We start from the raw sequence: 23911 nt of genomic DNA, 5'->3' as shown, positions 1-23911 counted from the left end.
GAAAGTAGTTCATAAAAATTCTTTGAAATCGAAATTCAAAATCTTTAAAAAATAAGGTTTTTAATTCTTATGACAATAAATTTGGCTCTTTTCAGTCTTGCTACTATTCCTTGTAACTCCAGTTTACACTGTTTGCATATAGCTCTTCATGCTTTCCCAGACTTTGAAGGAATTCTGCTAAAATGTTCCCACACTGGATCACTCTTCCTACCAGATACATTAATCCTTGTGGTCAGTGACATCTCTACGCTCTTGCAGTTAGCTCAGGAATGAGTGGCTGGCCTGTAACACCTAAACAGTCAAACTACAACACAGTGGCACAAGTCCGGCTATGTCCTAACATGATGTAAGAGGAACAGGACAGAGCCTGAGAGAGATGATGCAATCCTGGTCAGTGGCTACTGGGCTGCTTGACAGGTTCAAACACATTGTAACCAAGTGAGAGATGATGCAACATGCTGTAAAAACACTCCAAAATGTGTTTTAAACTAATATATATATATATATATATATATATATATATATATATATATATATATATATATATATATATATATATATATATATATATATATATATATATATATGATTAATAAAAAAAAATCTGATTTAAATAAAAAAATCTGATTTAAATAAAAAATTCTGATTTTTTTATTAAAAAAAAAAAAAAATCACCAACTCTGTTAGGCGGTGGGTGTGTTCCGGAAACTTTGTTGTTTTAGCTGCTTCTTGGGAGTCATGACGACTACACACACAGGACCACAGCTCCTGGCCGACACGGCTCAGTTTAGTATCGTTATGTACACATTTTCACGTCAGCACATAATTGCCGGAATAAAAAGGACAAGAATAGCGAGAAATTTGTTTTAAAATATTTATTGTTGATGAAAGACAGTGCTCTGAAATGGTGTCAGATGGCAGGCACAGGAAATGATAATTGTTAAGTTAAATGATAGGCGGAGAGCGTTGGCTTGTGATTGCCGAGGAGCCCGGGAAGTTAACCTGTGAAGGAGAAAGTAGCGTTACACATCTCAGCCGCTGAGTGAACGGGCGAGGCTCACTTATTATCACACGTGGTTTGTAAGTTAAAGAAAATAACTTTATTGTAGCGGCAAGGGAGGAATGGAGTGGTATGCAATCAGAGACTCTTAGAGGTGGTGTCAGAAGGCAAAAACAGTACTGGGTAAACACACAAACACACACATGCATACTGACTTACCATAGTAACCATAGCCACCGTAGCCTCCGTAGCCGCCATAGCCGCCGCCATAGCCGCCGAAGCGTCTGAAACCGCCATAGCCGCCATAACCTCCGTATCCGCCGTAGCCTCCGTAGCCGCCAAAGCCGCCGAAGCCGCCAAAGTATCCGGGTTCAGCTTTGGCCTCCGGCTCAGCCTTGGGTTCGGGCATGGCGGCGGCCAGCACCAGCAGCGCGGAGAGCACGAAGAATACCTGCGGGGGAAGGCTGCCTCAGGGGTGGGGGAGTAACTCTGCCGGCGGGGTGTCTAGGAGTCTAAGATCTGGTCAACCGATAAGTAGGGACTATTACCTAGCTGACGTAAGCCAATTCTTGGGGGTGGGGGGTGACTGGGGTGTAAGGACAGCTGTAGAAGGGGTAGGTGGTGGTCAAGCGGTAAGTAGGGAATAATAACTAGCTGTCATAAAGTTACTCTTGTAGGGAGAGGACTGTGGTGAAGGGGAGCTGCAGGAAAGCCTGGGGTTAGTCCCTAAACAGGCAGGAGACAACATCTGTCTGCCGAGGGGTGGCACGAGGGTTGCTGGGGCCTATGGGAAAGGGGCAGTAGAATGACGTTAACATATAGTGCTCAAAGGAAGTCTGTGTGTGCACATGAACATATCAGACTGTTCACTGTTATACGTAATTACCTAAACATATCACTGCATCCTACAAGTCTTTGTAAACAGTCACGTGGAAATAATGTTTTATCAAGCGTTGTAGAATGGTGAGTTGTGGTGTGTGTGGCGGATGCATTGTGTTCATAGGATCACACAACTGAGGATGGTCTTTCTGCGATACTTAGTGAAAGAAATCGTTAATGTGCTGTATTGACACTGCTGTGAGTGGGTGCAAAGGGGCAGGGGCGGGTGAGTGGTCGGGGCAGGGGCCAGGGCGGGTGCAGGGTGCTTACAGCTTTGGCCATGGTGTTTGGTGTTGCGACTTGGGAGTTAGTCTGACGCCTCCTCTGCGGCGCCGGTATATATACGCGCCAGTGTGGCTCCGCGAGGCGTGGTGCGCCCGGTGATTACGTGACACCCTCGTTGACCTTGATTGGGAGTCAGAAACACCCGAGAGAGGTGTGGCGGTAGTGCTGACATTGGCCTTAGACAATGACGAGGTTCGAGGTGCGAGCATATTCTGGAAAGTCGGTTAAAATGGTATAACTTTGGTATACTCTGGAATATACTTTAAATGCGTTTTGCTTTTCTTGGGGAAAGTTTACTGGGAAATTAATGTTTTTGAATGAAATCAATTGATAATATTTAAATGCTTAATAGTGGTTTTGTTCACTCGGACCTATTATTGCGTCTGATTCTATTTTACTTGATTAACTTTTAACCTCGTCTTACAACCTTCGAGTGTCTTACTTAGGGACAAGGAAATACAGGTGATATCTGCATGCCTCCTTTGCGCTAGGCTTGATTTGCTGAAAGCATCACAGAATGTTCTTCGTCCTGGAGGAGAAGAGGCTGCATAAGGTAATGTTCATACCATGGTAGAAGATTTGTTGCGTACAGGAGCGGCGCCGCCTGCGAGCATGCAAACATTTCCTGCCATCATCTGTCGAGACTCGTGGCTACAGAGGCGGCCAGTGTGTGAAGCGTGTAGACTGTGTCGGTGCAGTTGTTTGTTGTTTTATTCAGAAGGTGAGAGAACTCTAGCGTGTATGTTAACTTTTGTCCCAAGGAACACTGCTGGGTTAACCAAGCTTGTTCTCTATTAGCACTCTACATGCACTCCAAAGCAGTCCTCAGTCAAAAGCTGCCATGGGCAAGCTCTTCTACTTTGTCCGTAAAAAAATCGTACAGGCGAAGATTATAGTTTAAAATTTGTCCTCCTTCAGGAACTGGAGAAGTGAAGTTGTCCATGTTGGTAACGGATGGCGGCCAGCGCGTCCGTCCGAACTCTGGCGCTTCCACGAATCTGATGTCATTAGTGGCACTGTATCCGGCGCTGCGGACAGCACGCGGAACAACCAGAACAGGACATTATATTTCAGCGATAGTGTCGCTCTTGTTGCGGCATCTTGTGAAACGTTCGTATTAATAAAATCAATAATTAGGGGCCGCCACATTTGGTGACTTCGAGGTACATAAGAGGCCTTAAAACTGATCTAAACGAGAAAAGGACTTTTCTCCGCTTCCTCGTATTTAGTTATTAAAATCTCTGTGGTTATTGAAAAATAGCAAATTCGTAAAAGAAGAAACTCCTTTATAAAAAAAAAAGAATAAGATAAAACAGCGTAGCAAATGTTCCCTTGACTTTAACCTGAATTTAGGGCAGCAATTGATAGGAAGGTCAAAAGACGTTGCGTTAGACATAAAATTTTGTTGCAGTGAAGACTTTTTGCTCTCTGCTCCTCATTATTACCGAAAAAGGGGTTTGTGTTTACATTGTCAGTGATCTTCAGCAACTTGAAGGTTATCGATTGACTGTAGCACTTGAACGCAAGACCTGTGCCCATCCTTTCCGTATGGCAGTCCCTCATGATTTTCCGTAATTATTTTATATTCCCCGTGGAAGTGCGCTCTCACATGCGTTGTTATCTTCTCCGCTCACAGTGACAGGAAGGCGCTGTGTAGGAGAAGCAATTTTTCACGGAAGCATTACGAAAGCGATTATAGAGCCAAGACTTCATGTGCAAAGGTCAGGTTGATAGCAAATAATTAGTATATGTGATTCAGGAGTGTTTGGTAAAAACTGGTTCAACTGGATCATTTTTGTGGAGTGTCTGTTTAGTTCGAAAGATAACCATTTAACGAATCACAAAGCAGAGCTAGGTACTCAAAAAAACTCTTTTGAAAGTAGTCGAGCTCTAATTTTTCTCCTCTAAGAATTTATAAATCTCTTCTTTGTAAATACGAAAACAAAGATAAACACTGTAGTTTTTTAAATGCTAACTAGAAATAAAGATAAAACGTATTATTGCCATAAACATTGATGTTTTTGCTCCTTCACAGACCCGTTTCGAGCTGACCATGTTGCTGACGTCTGCGGCAGCCAGGCGCGTGTGTGGCACATGCCAGGCAAGTTTTCTATCTCTGTAGAAAAAAATCTGTTTAAAGTTTTGTGGATATTCTTATTTCTCTCTCTCTCTCTCTCTCTCTCTCTCTCTCTCTCTCTCTCTCTCTCTCTCTCTCTCTCTCTCTCTCTCTCTCTCTCTCTCTCTCTCTCTCTCTCTCTCTCTCTCTCTCTCTCTCTCTCTCTCTCTCTCTCTCTCTCTCTCTCTCTCTCTCTCTCTCTCTCTCTCTCTCTCTCTCTTCTCTCTCTCTCTCTCTCTCTCTCTCTCTCTCTCTCTCTCTCTCTCTCTCTCTCTCTCTCTCTCTCTCTTTTTTCCATTTTATATTTCTTCCAGTGGCACAATAGCTGGGTAGGGCCTGATGGTCGGCACCAGCCTGTTGCTGTGCAGGCAAGTGGCGCCTTCTTGCTGGCTCATGCTGCCTCCCGAGCTCATTGTTGACTCTCTCTTTTAGAAAGACAAATCTAGAGTCCGGGTTGATAGGTGGTCTTCTGGACGGCATATGGGTAGTCTAGGCCACTCGGCGGTGACTGAAAAATCCCGACTTGTGGCACCGGGCGGGGCGCGAACCCGCGAAGTTCTGGACGCGGCGGCGTCATGCTATCCACTCAATCACCGCCTACCCGCATATGTATGTATATATATATATATATATATATATATATATATATATATATATATATATATATATATATATATATATATATATATATATATATATATATATATATATATATATATATATATATATATATATATATATATATATATATATATATATATATATATATATATATATATATATATATATATATATATATATATATATATATATATATATATATATATATATATACCCTATCAAAAGCCTTTGATAGGGTCTGGCACAAATCTTTGCTTTCCAAACTACCCTCCAGTATACGGTTTCTATTCTTCTCTCTGTACCTTTATCTCCAGTTTCCTCTCTGAGCGGTCTATCACTGCTGTAGTAAACGGTCACTGTTCTTCCCCTAAACCTATCAACAGCGGTGTTCCTCAGGGCTCTGTTCTATCTCCCACTCTCTTTCTGTTGTTCATCGATGATCTTCTTTCCAAAACGAACTGTCATATCCATTCTTACCTCGATGACTCTACTCTGCATTACTCAACTTCATTTGATATATATATATATATATATATATATATATATATATATATATATATATATATATATATATATATATATATATATATATATATATAAAAGTACAGGCGGTGGGTGTGCTCTGAATACCTTGTGGTGTGATGAAAGGGTCTTGTGGCAGTGGTCCTGGCCACCTCCTGATGGTGTTGTCGCTGTTCAGTATCGCCAACACAAACTGGAGAAATGCTAAACCTTTTTGTCTTAGCTGGATCATGAGAAGTTACGACTACACACACTGGAACAGCTTCCTGGCAGGCAAGGCTCAAACCCCAAAGTCTAAGGTACCGTACACATGTTTCACGTCAGCACAGATTTGTTGGAATAAAAAGGATAAAAACAGCATGGAATTTGATTTAAAATATTTATTTTCGGTAAATGAAAGAATTGTGAAATGATGTCAGAAGGCAGGCACAGGAAAAGATCATTGTTAAATTAAATGATAGAATGAGATGTTGGCTCTTGATTGCTGAGGAGCCCGGGAAGTTAACCTGTGAAAGAGAAAGTAGTGTTACACATCTCAGCCGCTGAGTGAACAGGCGAGGCTTAGTTATTATCACACGTGGTGTACATTGTGTTGTTTGTAAGTTAAAGGAAAAACATAACTTTAGCGACAAAAAAAGTTAAATATACAGTTAAATGTTTTCAGTGGTGGAGTGAGAACGCTGAAATAGTGCTCGATAACAACCCTTCACACTACTTAGTTTGTACAATTACTTACCATAATAACCATATCCACCATATCCACCGCCATAGCCGCCATATCCACCACCATAGCCTCCGTAGCCGCCGTATCCTCCATAACCGCGGCCAAAGCCTCCGCGACCACCGCCAAAGCCTCCAAAGCCACCAAAGCCACCAAAGCCGCCGTAACCTCCGTAGCCTCCGTAGCCGGGGTCAGCCTCGGGCTCGGGGTCAGCCTTGGGGGAGGGCAGGGCGGCGGCCATCACCACCAGCACGGACAGCACGAGGAACAGCTGCAACACAAGAGGGTGTAAACAAGTGTGGCGGGGTGTCAGGCAGTGATCGGCGGCGGGGTTTATAAGGGTAGGGAGCAGGGTAAGGGTAGGTTACTGAGACACTTAGGGAGGCTGGGTTAGGTTAAGTTTTTCAGGAAGCCGGGCTGATGTTGGGTATCATAAGTCGCTGCTGGAGGTGGAGGGGCAGGGAAAGGTTACTGCGGTCCGAGGAAGTCTTGCTAGGGAGCTTCTAACACTCGTGATTCTCTGTCTTTATATCGACTGAGTTTCATGGTTCTTTGCGTCGCTATTAACCATGATTTCTTTGAAACTTATGACTCAGAAAAATAATGAGTTAAAGTGTTATATTAGTCAAGACAATTTCTGCTAATGTTAAGTAATGTTAGGTAAATAAGCTAATGTTGTAATAATGTTAATCAAGTAGGTGAGGTGGAGTAGAATGCTTACAGCCTTAGCCATTGTGTTCAGTATTCGACTTGAGTGTTAGTCTGACGCTACCTCTGCGGCGACGCCTTTATATACCAGCGTGGCGCAAGGCGTGGCCCGCCCACTCATTACATGACACACCCTCGCCAACCTTGATCAGGGGTCAGAAGCCCTGAGAGAGGTGTGGTGAGCGTTATTATCACGAACCTTTGTGTGATTATGCTCTGTTAAAATAAGAGTAAACTAGAAAGGCCGCAGCACACTCCTTCACCCAAATTCCTGCAGGAAGGACTCACAGGGTTGTGAAGGAGTTGGTCCTGGGCTTGGCAGCGTCTTGATACATGTCAGTAATGCCAGTGTCACACTTTACTACAGCTTGTTGAAATGTCCCTTTGGTAGATGCTGTATGGAGCGCGTAAAAAAAAGGGTTTTAGATTACTGGTTATGAGAGAAAACATGGTAAAAAAAGAGAAACTGTAATTCGTTGGAAATCTGTTATTAACTTGATTTATTGGAAATATCAGCAGTGCGCCTCAAAAAGTGTTTTAACACACACACACACACACACACACACACACACACACACACACACACACACACAGACACACACGCACACACGCACGCACGCACGCACGCACGCACGGACCCACCCACCCACACACACACACACACACATTTCCCAGTGGCATCGGTATATCACGCATTCCTCAAACCCGTAAAGTTCCTGATTGGAGTCTCATAACAAGCGGAGAAAATTTTGTCGCGTCCTCTCACACGTTTACAAACTACTCAATCACGTTCCATCCGAGGAGGATAGTTCATAATGGCAGACCTCCTCTCCTTCGGTTGACAAACAAACAACATAAGGTGTGTTAGCCCAGTTCATCTATACTGCATCTATTTAATTAGCAAGAAAAGGCATACTTAAATGTATATGCTTAGAAGCGAGACATAAATAAATGGATAGCGATATGGAAAGATAGACAAATAGAGAAGTATATTTATTCATTCATTTATGAAGATATGCTATACGTTCTCTAAATAAAAAAAATATCTTTTTAGTATCCTTTTACAAAACAGATCTCTTTTCGCACTTTTCACGACTCGTTTCCTTCACCCTCGTCCGTTCCTTGATCTTGATGTTACGCGGTTGTGTGGTTCAAATCGTCTTCCAATGTTAAAAGAGAGAGTTGACGATTTTTTCCGGATCCGCCTTTTCCTGAGGGCCGCCGCCTCGCCACACACCTGCTGGGGAGAGCCTCGTCCTCTGCCGCCTGGGTGAGTCAGCGGCAGCCTGGTTTCAATGTATCAGTGTGACCAATCGGTGTTATATTGATCTCTTGTCTGGGGAAAGATTATGCGAGTTACTATAATTGTTTAATTTTTTTCCCTTTCCGTGTGTGTGTGTGTGTGTGTGTGTGTGTGTGTGTGTGTGTCTGTGTGTGTGTGTGTGTGGGTGTGGGTGTGACCTTGTGTCTGTCTTTATCTGTATCTTTATGTCTGTCATTCTGCCTGGCTTTCTTTCCTTCTTACTCTTTTCCTTTGTTTCATTCATTCATTCATTTTTTCCTTTTTCTATTAAATTCAATCATTCTTTCTTTCTTTCTTCTTTCTTTCTTTCTTTTTCTCTTTCTTTCTTTCTTTCTTTCATTCTTTCTTTCTTTCTTTCTTTCTTTCTTTCTTTGTTTCATTCTTTCTTTCTTTCATTCTATTTTTTCGTGCGTATCAGTGGGTATGACAATTTTCTTGGCAATACTAATCACCAATGGCAGGCAGAGGACGGTCATGATGGAGAGAACCCAAACGTCAGCAAATTCGATAGGAAGGACAGGAAATAGACGGGCAGGTGGCGGGGACGAGTGAATGGGAAAACTTTTAGAGTGTATTTTCTTGACTACTTTCTGTTCTGTGTTACCGACGGCCCTTTCCTCCTCCACTAGTCTCCCCATCTGGTTCGTCGACGGCTCGGAAAATCCCCTTTGCCTTTTTTTTTCTCTGTTTATTTTACATCGGGCGTACCACTATATTTCCTAAGCTGTTTCGTCACCCTTTCTCATGTTATTGTTATGTTGCTTGCAGTTTGTCTATTGTTTTATGCTCGTGAGTGGGAAATACACGTCAGGAAATGTAACCCTGTACCCCCCCCCAACCCCGTGCCCCCTCCACACACATACGAAATAAGAACTGATCGGAAAGTAATTCGTTAGCCCCGGAAGGCGTGGGTTGCGGGATGCTTGATTTCTACTGCATAACATTGCTCCACTTTGCATGTTACTCTATCGTGTGTCGTAATCATGCATAGTGAGAGGTGCGCGACCACACGCAATTGCATTTAGGCTTCTCAATGATGATATAATTACTGGGAAGCTTAATCATCATTTTCATTACGTCATGGAGAGATTGATCGTGATGAAACCGATCAGACAAGTTCCAATCTCTAGCTTCGCCATTTCAAATTAACAATTCATGCTGTCGTGCTGTTTCAAGTCCTTTTTTGGAATACGTGAATGCCATTTGTGGAACTGCTTTCATTTGTAGGAGTCGCTGAACTATAATAAAAGAATAGTAAGCTGTTTAGGTGCGTGTCGCCGAAGGGTTTGGCCGTGTGAACGCGACCCAACTTATGGTGTGAAAGTGCACCGTCTACTGTGCAAATAAATAAACCCGTTATTCCAACACAGCGAAGGGCAGGAACCGGATTGATTTCACTGTAAGCGTGGGAGAATGATATTATTTTCAGTGTACGTATATTATTAGTTCAATCGACTACGTAAAAAGCAATCATAGACGAAGAGAAGGTCATCATATTAATTAGTTGAGTAATATATTGTTATTCGAACCTTTTTCTGAGGCCTTTTCATCACCACCGCTGCCGAACAGTGAGCGCAATTTATTTTTTGTTAACTAATGAATGAGTCGCGGATGAGTCTCCGGTCAGTCTTTTTATAATCGTCTGGTCAGTAGTACTGGTCAGGGCCGCCGGGCAGTCTTTGGAGGGCAGCAGTCTGCACTCTCTTAGCAAGGCATTGTGAGGGAATGACACTGAAATCTTTAGAGAGTTTAAAATATGTTAGAGAGGCTGAGATACTACTGGAAATCGTTAGAAATAATTAACGCCTCCGTGGTGCAGTGGTTAGCGTGACTATTCAAGATTATGGTCAAGGGTCACTGCGATGGATATGAGCACCGAGGTCACGAGCACCCGAAATTGACCTCTCTTTTGGCCACTCTTTACTTTTATCTCTTTTAGGAGCAGCGTTTAGTGGGCTTTTTTCTTCACTTTTTTATGCCCTTGAGCTGCTTCCTTTCATGTAAAAAAAAAAAAAAAAAAAAAAAAATGCTATAGTGAATACCAATTTTTTTTTCTCCTTTATAAGCAATACGGTGGACTGGACTGGCCTTTAGTACTGTGGGTTACCTCGACATGGAAATATCACGTTGCCAGTACTTACTTATTCTGGAGAGAAATCCACATTTGTAAAGTTATTTAGGTCTCTTGTGAAAGAAATGAGCAGGTGGACGATACAGCATACCGCCACCAACTATTGTTTCTCCTCTTATTCATTTTTCTTTGTTTTTCCCCTCTTTGCAGCTACACTTCGGCCTCTTGTACCTGTTTATTTTCCTTTGTGTGGGTTGTTCTCAGCTTCAGATTATCAGGCTATCAAGAGAACTAAAGCTAGATTATGTTGTCGTGATCTCTAACCGCTACCGACCATTGTTTCTTCTCTTACTCATTTTCTTTGCTTTTTCGACTCTTTGCAGCTACACTTCGGCCTCTTCCATGTGTTTATTTTTCTATGTGTGGGTTGTTTTCAGCTTCAGATTATCAGGCCATCCAGAGAACCAGAGCTGGATTATGTTGTCGTGATCTCTAACCGCAACCAACCATTGTTTCTCCTCTTACTCATTTTCTTTGCTTTTTCGACTCTTTGCAGCTACACTTCGGCCTCTTCTACGTGTTTATTTTCCTTTGTCTGGGCTGTTCTCAGCGGCACATTATCAGGCCATCCAATGAACCAAAGTTAGATTATGTTGTGATCTCTAACCGCAACCATCCATTGTTTCTCCTCCTAGTCATCATTTTGCCCTTTTGTCTCTTTGCCGGCACACTCTAACTATCTCTACGTGTTAATATTTTCCTCTACGTGTGCCATTTTCAGCCACAGATTATCAGGCCACCTAGTGAACCGAACTAGATTATGTTCACATAGTCTCTATTTTTATCTCTTTGTGTGCCAGCATCTGACTAGTTTTTCCCCTTGTCTACTGCAGGTCGTGAACTCTCTCCGGCTCTGGCGCAACAGATAAAAACACACACACAAAAAAAAGCCCCCAAAACAACTCAGATATCAAGGATTACCTAGTCCGCGTGCTGACGGCTCTTGTTTTCTGTCTGTCTGTCTCTTTTTTTCTCTCTTTGCATTATAAATTAGACTTTTTTACAATGAATATTAGTTTGTAAGCTTCAGGATTACCGTCATTTTGGTCTTGGTAATTTATTAGGGATTGCTACGACTGCGTGCTGACGACTTTTTTTTCGGTCATTCCATTTATATTTTTTTCTTTCCATCATAAATTAGTCTTTTTTCAATGGCTCTCAGTTTGTAAGCCATAGAACTACCGTCAGTGAGATCTTACTGATTCCTATTTGTGTTTACGGCCAGTTTGAGTTTTTGGTCCTGTATTCTGTCTGTCTTTCGCTTTTTTTTTAACTCTTTCCATCTTAATTAGTCTTTTTCAATGGCTATCAATTTGTAAACGTCAGAAGTACCGGCGGTGAAGTCTTAGCAATTTGTACTTGTGTTCTTGGTCAGCTAAGTTCTTGGTCCTTCTTTCTTTCTGTTTGTCGCTCTTTCCATCTTATATTAGTCCTTTTCAATGGCTATCAATTTGTAAACGTCAGAAGTACCAGCGGTGAAGTCTTAGCAATTTGTAGCTACTTGTGTTCTTGGTCAGCTTGATTTTTTTTTATCCTTTTTTCTTTCTGTCTGTCACTCTTTTTATCTCTTTCCATCTTATATTAGTCTTTCTCAATGGCTATCAATTTGTAAACGTCAGAATTACCATCAGTGAAGTCTTAGCTATTTGTACTTGTGTTCTTGGTCAGCTTGAGGTTTTTTTATCCTTCTTTCTTTTTGTTTGTCGCTCTTTTTTTATCTCTTTTCATCTTAAATTAGTCTTTCTCAATGAATATCAATTTGTAAACGTCAGAATTACCATCAGTGAAGTCTTAGCAATTTGTAGCTACTTGTGTTCTTGGTCAGCTGAGTTCTTGGTCCTTCTTTTTTTCTGTCTGTCGCTCTTTTTTTTAACTCTTTCCATTTTAAATTAGTCTTTTTCAGTGGATATCAATTTGTAAACGTCAGAATTACCATCAGTGAAGTCTTAGCAATTTGTAGCTACTTGTGTTCTTGGTCAGCTGAGTTCTTGGTCCTTCTTTTTTTCTGTCTGTCGCTCTTTTTTTTAACTCTTTCAATCTTAAATTAGTCTTTTTCAGTGGATATCAATTTGTAAGTCAGTATTACCGGCAGTTAGCAATCTGTACTTGTGTTCTAGGTTAGCTTGAGTTCTTAGCATTTTTTTCTGTCCGTTTGTCTCTATCTTTTCTCGCTTTCAATAATGAATTAGCTTTTTTTCAATGGACATCAGTTTGTAAGCTTCAGAACTAGTGGCAGTGAAGTCTTAATGTTTTATCAGAAATTACTACGTGCCTATGTTGACCACTCTTTCTCTCTATCGCCTGTCTAACTTTTCTTTCTTTCCATTATGAATTCGCCTTTTATTTCAATGGATATCAAATTGTAGTGTTAGAATTCCTGTCAGTGGTCTAAGCAATTTGTACTTGTGTCACGGTCAGTTTGAGCCGCGCGCTAAACACTCGCTACTAAATCAATGAAGCAAAAGCCCCCATCAGGTCACGCCTCATAATCGTCTCCAGATTTGGGCCAATGGAGCACACAACGTTTTTCTAGTTCACGCCGCTCAGCCCCACTTTTTTGTTTTGTTTTTTTGCAACCGTAATCGAAAGTCGTGTGTCAATAGCAGATTTTTATATATTTTTCTTTTTGTGAGAATCCAGAAGTCTAGGTCAGTCCATGTCGCCCGCTGAGATTATATCAGTTAGTAGTTTGACAGGTTTTTCTTATCGATGTGTCTCCCATTGTCTCGGTGCCCCAAAGAATTATAGGTAGCCATAAAGACAGCAGCCTCGAACTCCCTGACATGTAGAAGCGTAGCACTGCATTCCTCCCTCCCCTGCCTCTCCCCTCTCTCGCTAACACACACACACACACACACACAGACACACACACGGGCCGTCACATGAAATAGGAGCTCAAAGAGGGAATGTCAATACGTGTTTGCTTCATCCCCCTTTGTCGGTGTCCCTCGTTCCTCCTTTGATTAATGGACACATTCAAAAGAGCGCAAACTTTAAAAAAAAATGAGTAAAATGCGCAGAGTTTTCATTTCGCTGAACGTGTTTTTTTTTTTTTCCTTTTCGCCAGCACTTTGCAAAGCCAATGTGACTGAAAAGAATAAAGTTCTTTCAGTGCCTGAATTGTTCCCTAACAATGATAAATAATGCCCAGACAATAGTCTATCACAACACACACACACACACACACACACACACACACACTGTCTATCTTTTTGTTGCCATCCGGGATAGTGGCTGCTGGTATTGTTTTTAGACGCGCGTCGCCCATCATTCACAACACTTGTATAGAGGCTTCCTAGAATGAGAATGAATGATTTGATGGTTGGATGGTTTGCCTGTCTGTCTGTATGTGTGTTTTCTCTCTCTCTCTCTCTCTCTCTCTCTCTCTCTCTCTCTCTCTCTCTCTCTCTCTCTCTCTCTCTCTCTCACACACACACACACACACACACACACACACAGTCGTCCCCGTCCGTCGTTTTAACAATGAAATGCCGAGACACAACCAAGTCACTGGAGAAAGTTGCTGCGAGTATTGTGTCAAGTATGTACTGTCTGGACTACCTGTGACACTTACGCCCTCCCCCCTTCAACGCCCCTCGCCAACCTCCCTCTCCCTCTCCCCGCTCTCTCCCCGACCTCCCTTCCTGCACCCTCTCACACTTCCCCATCCCCTCTCTCCCCCTCTCACTCCCTACTTCCACCTCTTCCCCACCTCCCTCCCTGCACTCTCACTTTCCCCATCCCCCTCTTCACCCCACTCCACCTCCCGCCTCCTCCTCACTCCCACCCTCTCCGCGCTCCTTGAAAGAATAGAAGAAAAGAAACTTGAAACTGAAATAAAAAACAACAGAAAATGGAGCCTCCACGTTTTCTTTTGTCGATTTGAAAATATATATTGAGGTTTTGTAATACATTTGTTTTCTCTCTTTTAGAATAAGCAGCGGGACGGAGAACACAAGAGAAACGTGACACAATAGAAGTTAAAAAGAAAATTAAAAAAGTCCGCAGCCGTAGCATTTTTTCACGCCGATTTGAACCGCATAAGGATTTCCGAACAAAAGAACAGACATTCTTTTGTTAGGAATGGAAATTAAAGCAAAAAAAAGAAGAAAAAAAAGAAAAAAAAGCGAAGCGAAGAAAAAAAGAAAAAAAATTAGCCTTCACACTTCCCATTATAACATTCTGAGCTAATCTGAAATACATGCGCAATTCTTATATGTTAAACTTTCTATAATTCCTTCAGTTTTATAATAAAAAAGAATGGAAGAAAGAGAAAGCGAATCAAGAAAAATATGAAGATAATTAACCTTCACATGTGTTTGAAATATATTTGGATGGTTTTCTTATAATCGATTTCTGAATTAATTTGAGGCAACAGCTGCGACGGTAAAAATGAAGGCAAAAGGTTGTCATCCATTTGTCTGTATCTATCTATCTGCCTATCTATCTATCCATCTATCTATATCTATGTATCTATCTATCTATTCATCTATTCATCTATCTATCTACTCATCTATCTATCTACCTATCTATCTGTTTATCTATTTATCTATCTATCTATTAATTTATATTTAACTATCAATCTATCTGTAAATCTATCCACATATACCTATTTATTCATTTATTTATTCATTTATGTATTTATTTTAATTTAGTTATTAATTTTAATGTTTTTATTTGTCTATCTGCTTGCCTGTCTGTGTGTCTGTCTGTTTTCTCTCTCTCTCTCTCTCTCTCTCTCTCTCTCTCTCTCTCTCTCTCTCTCTCTCTCTGTTTCTTTTCGTTGTGTGTGTCTGTGTGTGTGTGTGTTGGGTGTGTTGGGTGTGTTGGGTGTGTTGGGTGTGGTGTCTCCATTCACAGCTGGGGACGTGTTTTAAATACCTCTTAATTTGTTCTTTAATTCTTGTGATGAAAAATATTTGTGTCTTTCCTGTTCTCTTTCCTTTTTTTCTTTTTTTTATCCGCGTCACGGTCGTCCTTGGCGCCGCCCTCCACAAAAGTGAGAGTTTTCGTGCCGCGGTAAAGTTATTTAGAGAGTTAGTTAATTTCGAGCAAAAATGATATATAGCCCACTGTGAGGCGGATACATTTTTAAATATTTTCACGTCGACTTTTAGCGTTCAAGGGGACTTTTGTTTTTATTTGCTCGTTTTGTAAGACTGCGTTTTGTGAAGGGGCGGCGTGATTATACTCTGTGTCTTTATATGTGTTTGGACAAAGGTTTCATTGGCTTTAATAACAGTCATGTAGCGCAGTATAGTTTTCCAGACTTCTTTTCTACTTAGTGCGTATGAGTTTGCAAATGAGATGAATGTAAATACTATACGTTATGAGCAAGCCTTGATCAAACATAGAGGCGGTTTAATGACAGTCATGTAGCTCAGTATAGTTTTCCAGTGTTTTTTCCCCTTACGATAACTTATGGAAATGATACATACCAATTATCATACCATTTACTAGACGAGTTGAATGTAAATACTATATGTTGTGAGTACATATTAACCAAACACAAAGGGGGTTTAATAACAATCGTGTAACTCAGTATAGTTTTCCGGTGTTCTTTTCCCTTATGAGAACTTGTTAAAGATGTGTACGAATTATCAAACCCTTTACTTGACGAGATGAATGTAAATACTATACGTTGTGAGCAAGCAGTGACAAAAAATAAGATGTAACATAACAATTCATGGTACATATATAGCTCAGCAACCCTACAGGACTAAGGGAATTGAAGATGATAATACACTGCGAACAGCATCTGCACGTACGTAAGGTGAAACAGCGCATGGAGTCACTGACCTTCCCGGGTATGAATGAAACTAAAAAGATATTAAATGAGAGCGGGTGTCGCCTCCCACGAGTCTCATACCGGCGAGTGGCAATCAGCGGGGAATGTTGTCATCAAAGGCGGGAAAGGAGGCTGCCTGTTGCTGCTGCTGGTGGTTCCCCGCATGATCAGGGATGTCATTCATGCCTCCGTGGCGACCGATCGGCTTACTGGTATGCTCTTGGTCTCTCTGCGCGTTCTTGCATTCTTGGCGACGATGAGACTGATCTGATGTGGAGCGAATAAGAGCATGTGCAATACGTTGATTTTATACAGAACACTAAATAAGAAATGCTTTGCCACATATATTTTCTCACGTAATTGACTGCTCTTTCGGCCACCTCTTCGGATTCTTTACAGGAGCAGCGAGTAGCCGGCTTTTTTTTATTGTTGTTTCTTTTTTTTGTGCCCTTGTGCTGTCTCCTTTGCTGTAAAAAAATAATGTACGTAGAATCAAAAACGAAAAAAAAGGCCGTTTGTAGTTAATTCGTGTCGAGGGAAAATACTTCCTTCTAAATCTATGATACAAAGAGCAGTTCACATTTTGCAAAGGGTCGAAACGTATCAGATGGTTTCCCAAGTAGTTAATTATGTAGAATACTAGAAAGCCATCATTATTTATATTATCAAAGGAGTCTGAGGAGAGTTGTGTCCCACTTTTTATATACGTGTATTTTGAAACTTATTATTAATTTCAACAACTGGTGTCAAGTTTGAAAGCCATGTCGATGTTAGAAAAAAGCGATGTAAGTAATACTAAGACAGTTAATTGCCGTAATGGAGGGCTTGAGGTGAGCTATGAGTGTGAAGAAAGCGTTGCGCCTCCGCCCTCCTTGACGGGGAGAAAAAATAACTTGCAAAATTTATATAAAACGACAACAACACCAAAAATATAATGGATCAAGGAATTAGTACTCGGAGGCAGAGTTTTCGTTAGAGAGCAGCAAGAAAAATGAGACAACAACAACAACAACAACAACAACAATAACAATAATAAAAATAGTAAAAAATAACAAAAATAGCAAAAATAACAAAAAAAACAAATAACAATAATAATAATAATGATAATAATAATAATAATAATAATAATAATAATAATAATAATAATAATAATAATAATAATAATAATAATAATAATAATAATAATAATAATAATAATAATAATAATAATAATAATAATAATAATAATAATAATAATAATAATAATAATAATAATAATAATAATAATAATAATAATAATAATAATAATAATAATAATAATAATAATAATAATAATAATAATAATAATAATAATAATAATAATAATAATAATAATAATAATAATAATAATAATAATAATAATAATAATAATAATAATAATAATAATAATAATAATAATAATAATAATAATAATAATAATAATAATAATAATAATAATAATAATAATAATAATAATAATAATAATAATAATAATATAATAAGAATAATAATAATAATAATAATAATAATAATAATAATAATAATAATAATAATAATAATAATAATAATAATAATAATAATAATAATAATAATAATAATAATAATAATAATAATAATAATAATAATAATAATACTAATAATAATAATAATAATAATAATAATAATAATAATAATAATAATAATAATAATAATAATGATGATGATGATGATGATGATGATGATGATGATGATGATGATGATGTGATGATGATGATGATGATGATGATGATAATAATAATAATAATAATAATAATAATAATAATAATAATAATAATAATAATAATAATAATAAATAATAAATAATAATAATAATAATAATGTGGCCGTAATGACAATTCGCGTGGTGGGAAGGGGCTGGGTTGCGCCACTGGGCCATGAATGTGGCGCCGCGCGGTGTCATTACACTCGGTGCCTCGCCGTGACTCGTGGGATTCTTCTCCGCACCTACAGTGGCAAGAAGTAGCGAGGAGAGAGGGGAGTGGGGTGGGAGTCGAAAAAACTCCGTATTGTCTTGGGTTATTTCGAGAGCAAAATGTTTTGCTGGCTGCGGGCACAAGAAATATTATTCATCGGGTTTTGTCGCCAACGCCCACTGACTGACTGACTGACTCATGGAAGTCTTCAGGCGATTCGTCATCCTTCAGCATGATTTGTCATGGTGTAATTCCCCATGGTCTGGTCACGCGATAGATCGTCAGCCAATATCCTCCGGAACGAGTTTGAACCTCTCAAGTGATGGATCTTTAGATACGGGTAAACTCTCACACCCACTTACTCCCGGGAGGCGGGACACAACCCCGGACTGACACGCGGCCTCCATTCACTGGTGGGTGGACATGGAGCATGGATTAATTGAAAAAAACTGCTCATCCGTCTTAACTCCGCCCGGGACTCGAACCCAGGACCTTTCTTTTGTAAGCTGAGCGTGCTAACTACTGTACTATGCAGTTCAGTGTTTGTTTGTGTGTGTGTGTGTGTGTGTGAGAGAGAGAGAGAGAGAGAGAGAGAGAGAGAGAGAGAGAGAGAGAGAGAGAGAGAGAGAGAGAGAGAGAGAAGAGAAGAGAAGAGAAGAGAAGAGAAGAGAAGAGAAGAGACGGAGACGGAGTGAATGGGGGGTGGGGGGGGGGGAAGAGAGCACAGGAACAGGTTTTAACAATTTGCTTGCATGCTACTCGTGGATATGTGATACGTCGCTGCCTGATGGTCGCCTGTGGCCCTGGTAGAACACACACACACACACACACACACACACACACACACACACACACGCACAGACATACGCGCCTTCCCGGGATTGAGTCAGGTGTGTCTGTGCTGGCGTGGTTGGTCTGATGGCGAGAGGCACCCAACGAGAGCCTGCACGTCCTTTGTTGTAAGAGGCGGGTGTTGTGACGTCGTTCGAGCCATCAGAGGACAAAGAAGAAAATAAAGAATGAGGACAATGAGGTGTTATTGTCTTGATGTCCTCCCGGGATTTACGCATCGTCGCCTTCACATTTTTTTCTGTTTTTTTATCATGTCTACATTTATCTATCTATATCCTTCTATCTAACTATCTGTATATCTATCTAGCTTCCTCTCTCTCCCTATCTCTTTATCTATCTATGTAACTGTCTATCTTTTATCTATAGTTCTGTTTATCTCTACCTATCTGTCTATCTATCTATCTATCTATCCATCTATTCATCTTTCTATCTCTATCTCTCTCTGTCTATCTATTTACCTATCTATCTATCTGTCTTTTATCTATCTAGTTTTACGCATAATATAGACATACATCCTTTTGGTTCGTGATTGTGAACTCTTACATCCAAGGACTTCCAAGAAACTTTTCATCTGTCTTTGGGAATTCAGCTCATCCCGACCACAGGAAGCGAGGGAAGGATTGCTCAGAACATAAATCATCCACAAATAAAAAAAATAAAAAAACATCGCAGGCCACCACTTGTCAAAAATAGTCGCGGCCCTGCACCACCCAAGGCTCCTTCCCTCCCCCTCTCCCTCTCTCCCTCTCCCTCCTCCTTCACCTCCTCGTAATGTGCGTCCTACATCACGTTTAAACTGCCACCACTCAAGGACACGCGACAACTCTACGGAATTTAAACGCTCATATTACACTATATATGTCTCGTTAATGCGTTTTCCTGAGACGTATTTCAGGTAGTTCATCTTCTATCGACTACATCCATAGCGCGACACTTGAATAGATACGTATCCAGCTTCCTTCCACCTCCAGTATATTAAGGAGACAATTTTCCGGCTCTCTGACGCCACTAATTCCACTTCCTTGGCTGTTTCTTGGATGCCAGGCGCGGCGGATTTTGTTTAGCCTTGGCCCAACGCCGCGGCAGCCAGGGAGTGTGTGAGGTTAGTGAGCCTGGTCGAGATTCCCTGCCGTCGGTGATGAGTACCAGAGTCAGCCGCGCGTCACGCCTGGAAGAAGAAATGAGGGTTTTTGTCGCTTCACGTAGCACGCCACGACAGGGATGGGACGTATATAAGGACATTTCTTCTCCTCGTTTGGCAGTCACTCCTCAATCAGGACAGAGGACAGCAGGATGAAGGTGGTAAGTGCTGGGATGTTGCTGAAGATGAGGATGTTGCCACTGAGCTCTGTGTGTTCATTTAGAGTTATCTTATACGTAGTGGTCATACACTTATATTAATCAGACACGAAATAAAGGATAAGAGAGTAGGACTTTTAGCCTGACTGAAGAAATATGCTTAATTTTTTGACAAGATATCTCCGTGTGACTGTGAAATACTCTTGATAGGCTTCCACAATTCATTTAATGTCACTCTGTAAGTTACTTGAACACGACAAAACACACACAAGAGTAGAAGTTAAAATAATAGAGATCAAAGTCTAAGTTCATGTTTTGTAAGTTAATGTGTCTGTATTACTCTAGTTCAACAAAGCGTAGATATTCTTTTTTTTGTGCTGCGTATAAGTTGTCGTGAATAATCTCTCTTTCGTTCATATCCCTTGAAGTTTTTCCGAAAGAAGTTTGTGTTGTGTGTGTTGGTATGGTAGTGTTGCAGGTGATTGTTTTTATAAGTATCTATCTATTACCATATTTCTTAAAGCGTCTAGGAAAGAAGTTTGTGTTGGGTGTGTTTCTATAGCTCAGTGCTTCGGGTGTGTTGTTATACTTGTTAATGACCTTTGTGTTGCAGGTATTTGTGTTGTGCGTGGTGCTGGTGGTGCTGATGGCGGTGGTCATGGCAGCCCCTGGACCCGAGGCTGACCCGGGCTACGGTGGCTACGGTGGCTACGGTGGCTTCGGCGGCCACGGCTATGGCTATGGCTATCCTGGCTATCCTCGCTACTATGGTGGCTATGGTGGCAGGCATTACGGGGGCTACGGAATACGTGGCTTTGGTGGCTATGGCGGCTATGGTGGCCTCGGCGGCTATGGGAGACGTTATGGCTTCGGCTACTTTGGTTAATCCACAGGTAAGACTAATTAGTTTATGTCCACTTGGTGTAGAATAAGGTGGTATTAATTTGACTTGCAGGAGTTTCACGAGTCTCCCCTATGACGTTTTAGTGAGAGAATGGAGCGTTAAGTTCAAAGTACCCTTTATTTTATTTATTTTTTCCTTCTTTCCTTGATTACTTTCTTCTTTCCTTCTATCTATATCCAGTTTTTTTTCTTCCTTTCTTCAGTCAAGGCCACCATTCTTTCCTTGGTTTCTTTCTTCTTTTCCCATATTTTCTTTTCGTCCTTTTTTCTGTTTTTCCTTCCTTCTTCTTTCCTTCTTTTCTTGGTTTTTCTTTTTTTCTTCTGTCCACATTTCATTTCTTCTTCTCTTCCTCTCTTCTTTCAAGGTGTTCTTTCTTTTATTTTATTTTTCATTCTTTCCTTGGTTTCTTTCTTTCTTTCTTTTCTATCCATATTTTTTCTTTTTTTTCTTGTCTTTCCTTCCTTTATTTCTTCACTACTGACTTTCCTTTCCTTGCTTTCCTCTTTTTTCCCCTTCTCTCCCTGGTTTTCTTTCTTCTTTTATTGTATCCATCCCTGTTAAATTCTTTCCTTCCTTTCTTCTGTTTTACCTTCCTTCTTTTCATCAGTGTTTATTTTCCTTTCTTTGCTTTCGTTCTATTTCTTTCTTTTCCCTTCTCTCCCTGGTTTTCTTTCTTCTTTCATTGTATCCATCCTTGTCTCATTCCTTCCTTCCTATCTTCTGTCTTTCCTTCCTTTCTCACCATGATGGCTATAAAAATAATAATCCCCAATGAGCTCAATAAAGTAATACAATTTGACCACCAGAATAACTTTGCCGAATATTGCCTGTACCGTGACTTGAAAAATTTTACCCTGAACAAAAGATTCCATCCGCTGCCTGCATCCGCATTGGACGCTTGTCAAGCCTCTGAACCTTTCCTAACTCTCACAGGACGGCGGGACGAAAGCTCAGAGCGCCGGACTCCACAATTCCCCGCCCACTTGAAGCTGCTGTAACTCTGGCCGGTTCACTGAGTTTGTGTAAAATGTAGAAAAGTGTTGTCAATAAAATTTCAAAAGAAAAAAGTTGTTTAAATGCTCAGATCGCCTGTCTTGGTTTATCCACGGCAGCAAGGGGGCGGCGTGACTGTGTACTCCCATCGCTCGGTGCTCGACGAGGCGTGGAGAGCCTGAAGCGGTGCGCGGCGTGCCTGGCGTGTGGCTCCTCAGCTGCATCCAAGAAAGTTTACTCGCGTGCAGATAAAATACTATCCTTAAAAAGAGTTTTGTGAAAGTTAGGAAAACACGAATGTATTTTTTCAAATTTAAAAAAATGCCATTATTTGTCACAGAGTGTAGTCATGTTTTAATGGGATGTTACTATAAATGCGTATTATATTAGGAACCAAGTGTGCCTGGAATGGAACTCTTGCAGAATATTATATAAAAAAATAAACGGATGCAAGTCTCAGTTATTTATCTATAATGTCTTTTTTATCCCTAAAGCAAAAGTCAAGGTTGGGACTTTGACGGAGCTTGCATGCTTTGTTACTAGGAAAGACAAGAGTGACCAAGGGGTAGCTTAGCACTTCAGAGAACACTCAACGCTTCAGGCAGTTCTCTTGCCTCGCCGAGTCTATCCTCCCACAACACTGCTTCAGACGCTTACGATTTCATTTTTATTATGAGACTTTTCCATAGTTTAATTCAGTCTAATTTTTTCTTCACGTGTAGTTAATATGTAAAAAATAAATCAAGGCTCCCGTAAAAAAAGTAATATTGTGAAGAGTCGTGTCTTTTTTTCTTTAACGGAGGAGAGTTTGTCGTGATTTATGGTGTTGTGGTGCGGAACAGATTCACGGTCCAATCACTGCTACTTAGATTTTACTTAGGGTTGCTGGGAGGGCTGATTTCTGGCACAAGGATGGAAGAACACTATTACCATTCCAGCAGCTCATATTTGTAAGAGTTCCGGTGCGATATATATGTTTCCCTACTCTTATTTGTTGGGTACTTTATCTTTTCGAAGAGGAATGAAGACCCGTGTGTGCGGCGAGGCGGATTATCCCCTCGGAAGCGTGAAAGATGGCCATGACTGAAAGATGACTGGCATTAAGGAGGGTTGATGACGCGCGTCTCCGGCTGTCGCAGGAAGGGACCGACGCGGCGTTCTGGGTGGAGTGTGCTCAGTCTTGTACGTACGAGGCCCTGATCCGACACCCTGAAGGCCACGGGGAGGAAGAGAAGAATGATAAGTAGGAGGAGAAGGATGAGGAGGCCAAGGAGAGGAAAAAGAAGAATGATAAGTAGTAGGAGAAGGATGAGGAGGCCAAGGAGAGGAAGAAGAAGGATGATAAGTAGGAGGAGAAGGATGAAGGAGATCACGGAGAGGAAAAAGAAGAATGATAAGTAGGAGAACTATGAAGGAGGCCACGGAGAGGAAAAAGAAGAATGAAAATTAGGAGGAGAAGAATGAGGAGGCCAAGGAGAGGAAAAAGAAGGATGATAAGTTGGAGGAGAAGGATGAGGGAGGAGGCCAAGGAGAGGAAAAAGAAAGATGAAAGGTAGAAAGATGATGATGAGGAAGAATAATGAGAGACAAAGATAGATGATACGAGTAAGGAAGAAAAGGATGATTAGTAAGACAGATGATAAGTGGATGAGGAGGATGAATAATGAAGGAAACCACGAGGAGGAAAAAGGAAGACAATTATTAGACTGATGATGATGAGGGAGGGAGAGAGGAATGAATAAAAGAGGAAACAGGAGAAGATAAAGAAGAGGGAGATAAAGAGGAGCAGAAAGGAAAGACAAGCTATGAGGATGCTGAATATTAAGTGCGAATGTTAGGA

The 23911-nt window shown here is 40.7% G+C and overlaps 2 protein-coding genes across 7 annotated transcripts in view; one reads left to right on the top strand and one right to left on the bottom strand.

Annotated features, from left to right (window-relative positions):
• LOC126997513 (neuropeptide-like protein 31) overlaps nt 1-6932 on the bottom strand; it is a 31118-nt gene extending 24186 nt beyond the window's left edge. For 2 of the 6 annotated variants that reach the window (XM_050858645.1, XM_050858646.1), the window contains exons 1-2: nt 2150-2188; nt 1220-1451 (exon numbers count right to left, since the gene is read on the bottom strand). In XM_050858645.1, coding sequence (XP_050714602.1) covers nt 1220-1451; nt 2150-2161 — 244 coding nt within the window. In that variant the 5' untranslated portion in view covers nt 2162-2188. Of the gene's footprint in view, nt 1-860; nt 1003-1219; nt 1452-2149; nt 2189-5788; nt 5930-6159; nt 6416-6865 lie in introns of those variants that run through there. The other 4 variants (XM_050858644.1, XM_050858635.1, XM_050858633.1 and 1 more) reach the window with 4 other exon arrangements.
• Nucleotides 6933-20079: 13147 nt separating this feature from the next.
• On the top strand, nt 20080-22381 carry LOC126997745 (neuropeptide-like protein 31). The gene is made up of 3 exons (XM_050858982.1): nt 20080-20177; nt 20788-21067; nt 22012-22381. Exons 1-2 carry the CDS (start codon nt 20169-20171, stop codon nt 21058-21060), a joined length of 282 nt encoding a protein of 93 aa, XP_050714939.1. The 5' UTR covers nt 20080-20168; the 3' UTR covers nt 21061-21067; nt 22012-22381.
• Nucleotides 22382-23911: the final 1530 nt, after the last annotated feature.

The sequence above is a fragment of the Eriocheir sinensis genome, chromosome 12, assembly GCF_024679095.1.
Source record: "Eriocheir sinensis breed Jianghai 21 chromosome 12, ASM2467909v1, whole genome shotgun sequence".
In the NCBI taxonomy this organism is placed as follows: Eukaryota; Metazoa; Arthropoda; class Malacostraca; order Decapoda; family Varunidae; genus Eriocheir; species Eriocheir sinensis.
This window is presented reverse-complemented; position numbering and strand designations above follow the sequence as displayed.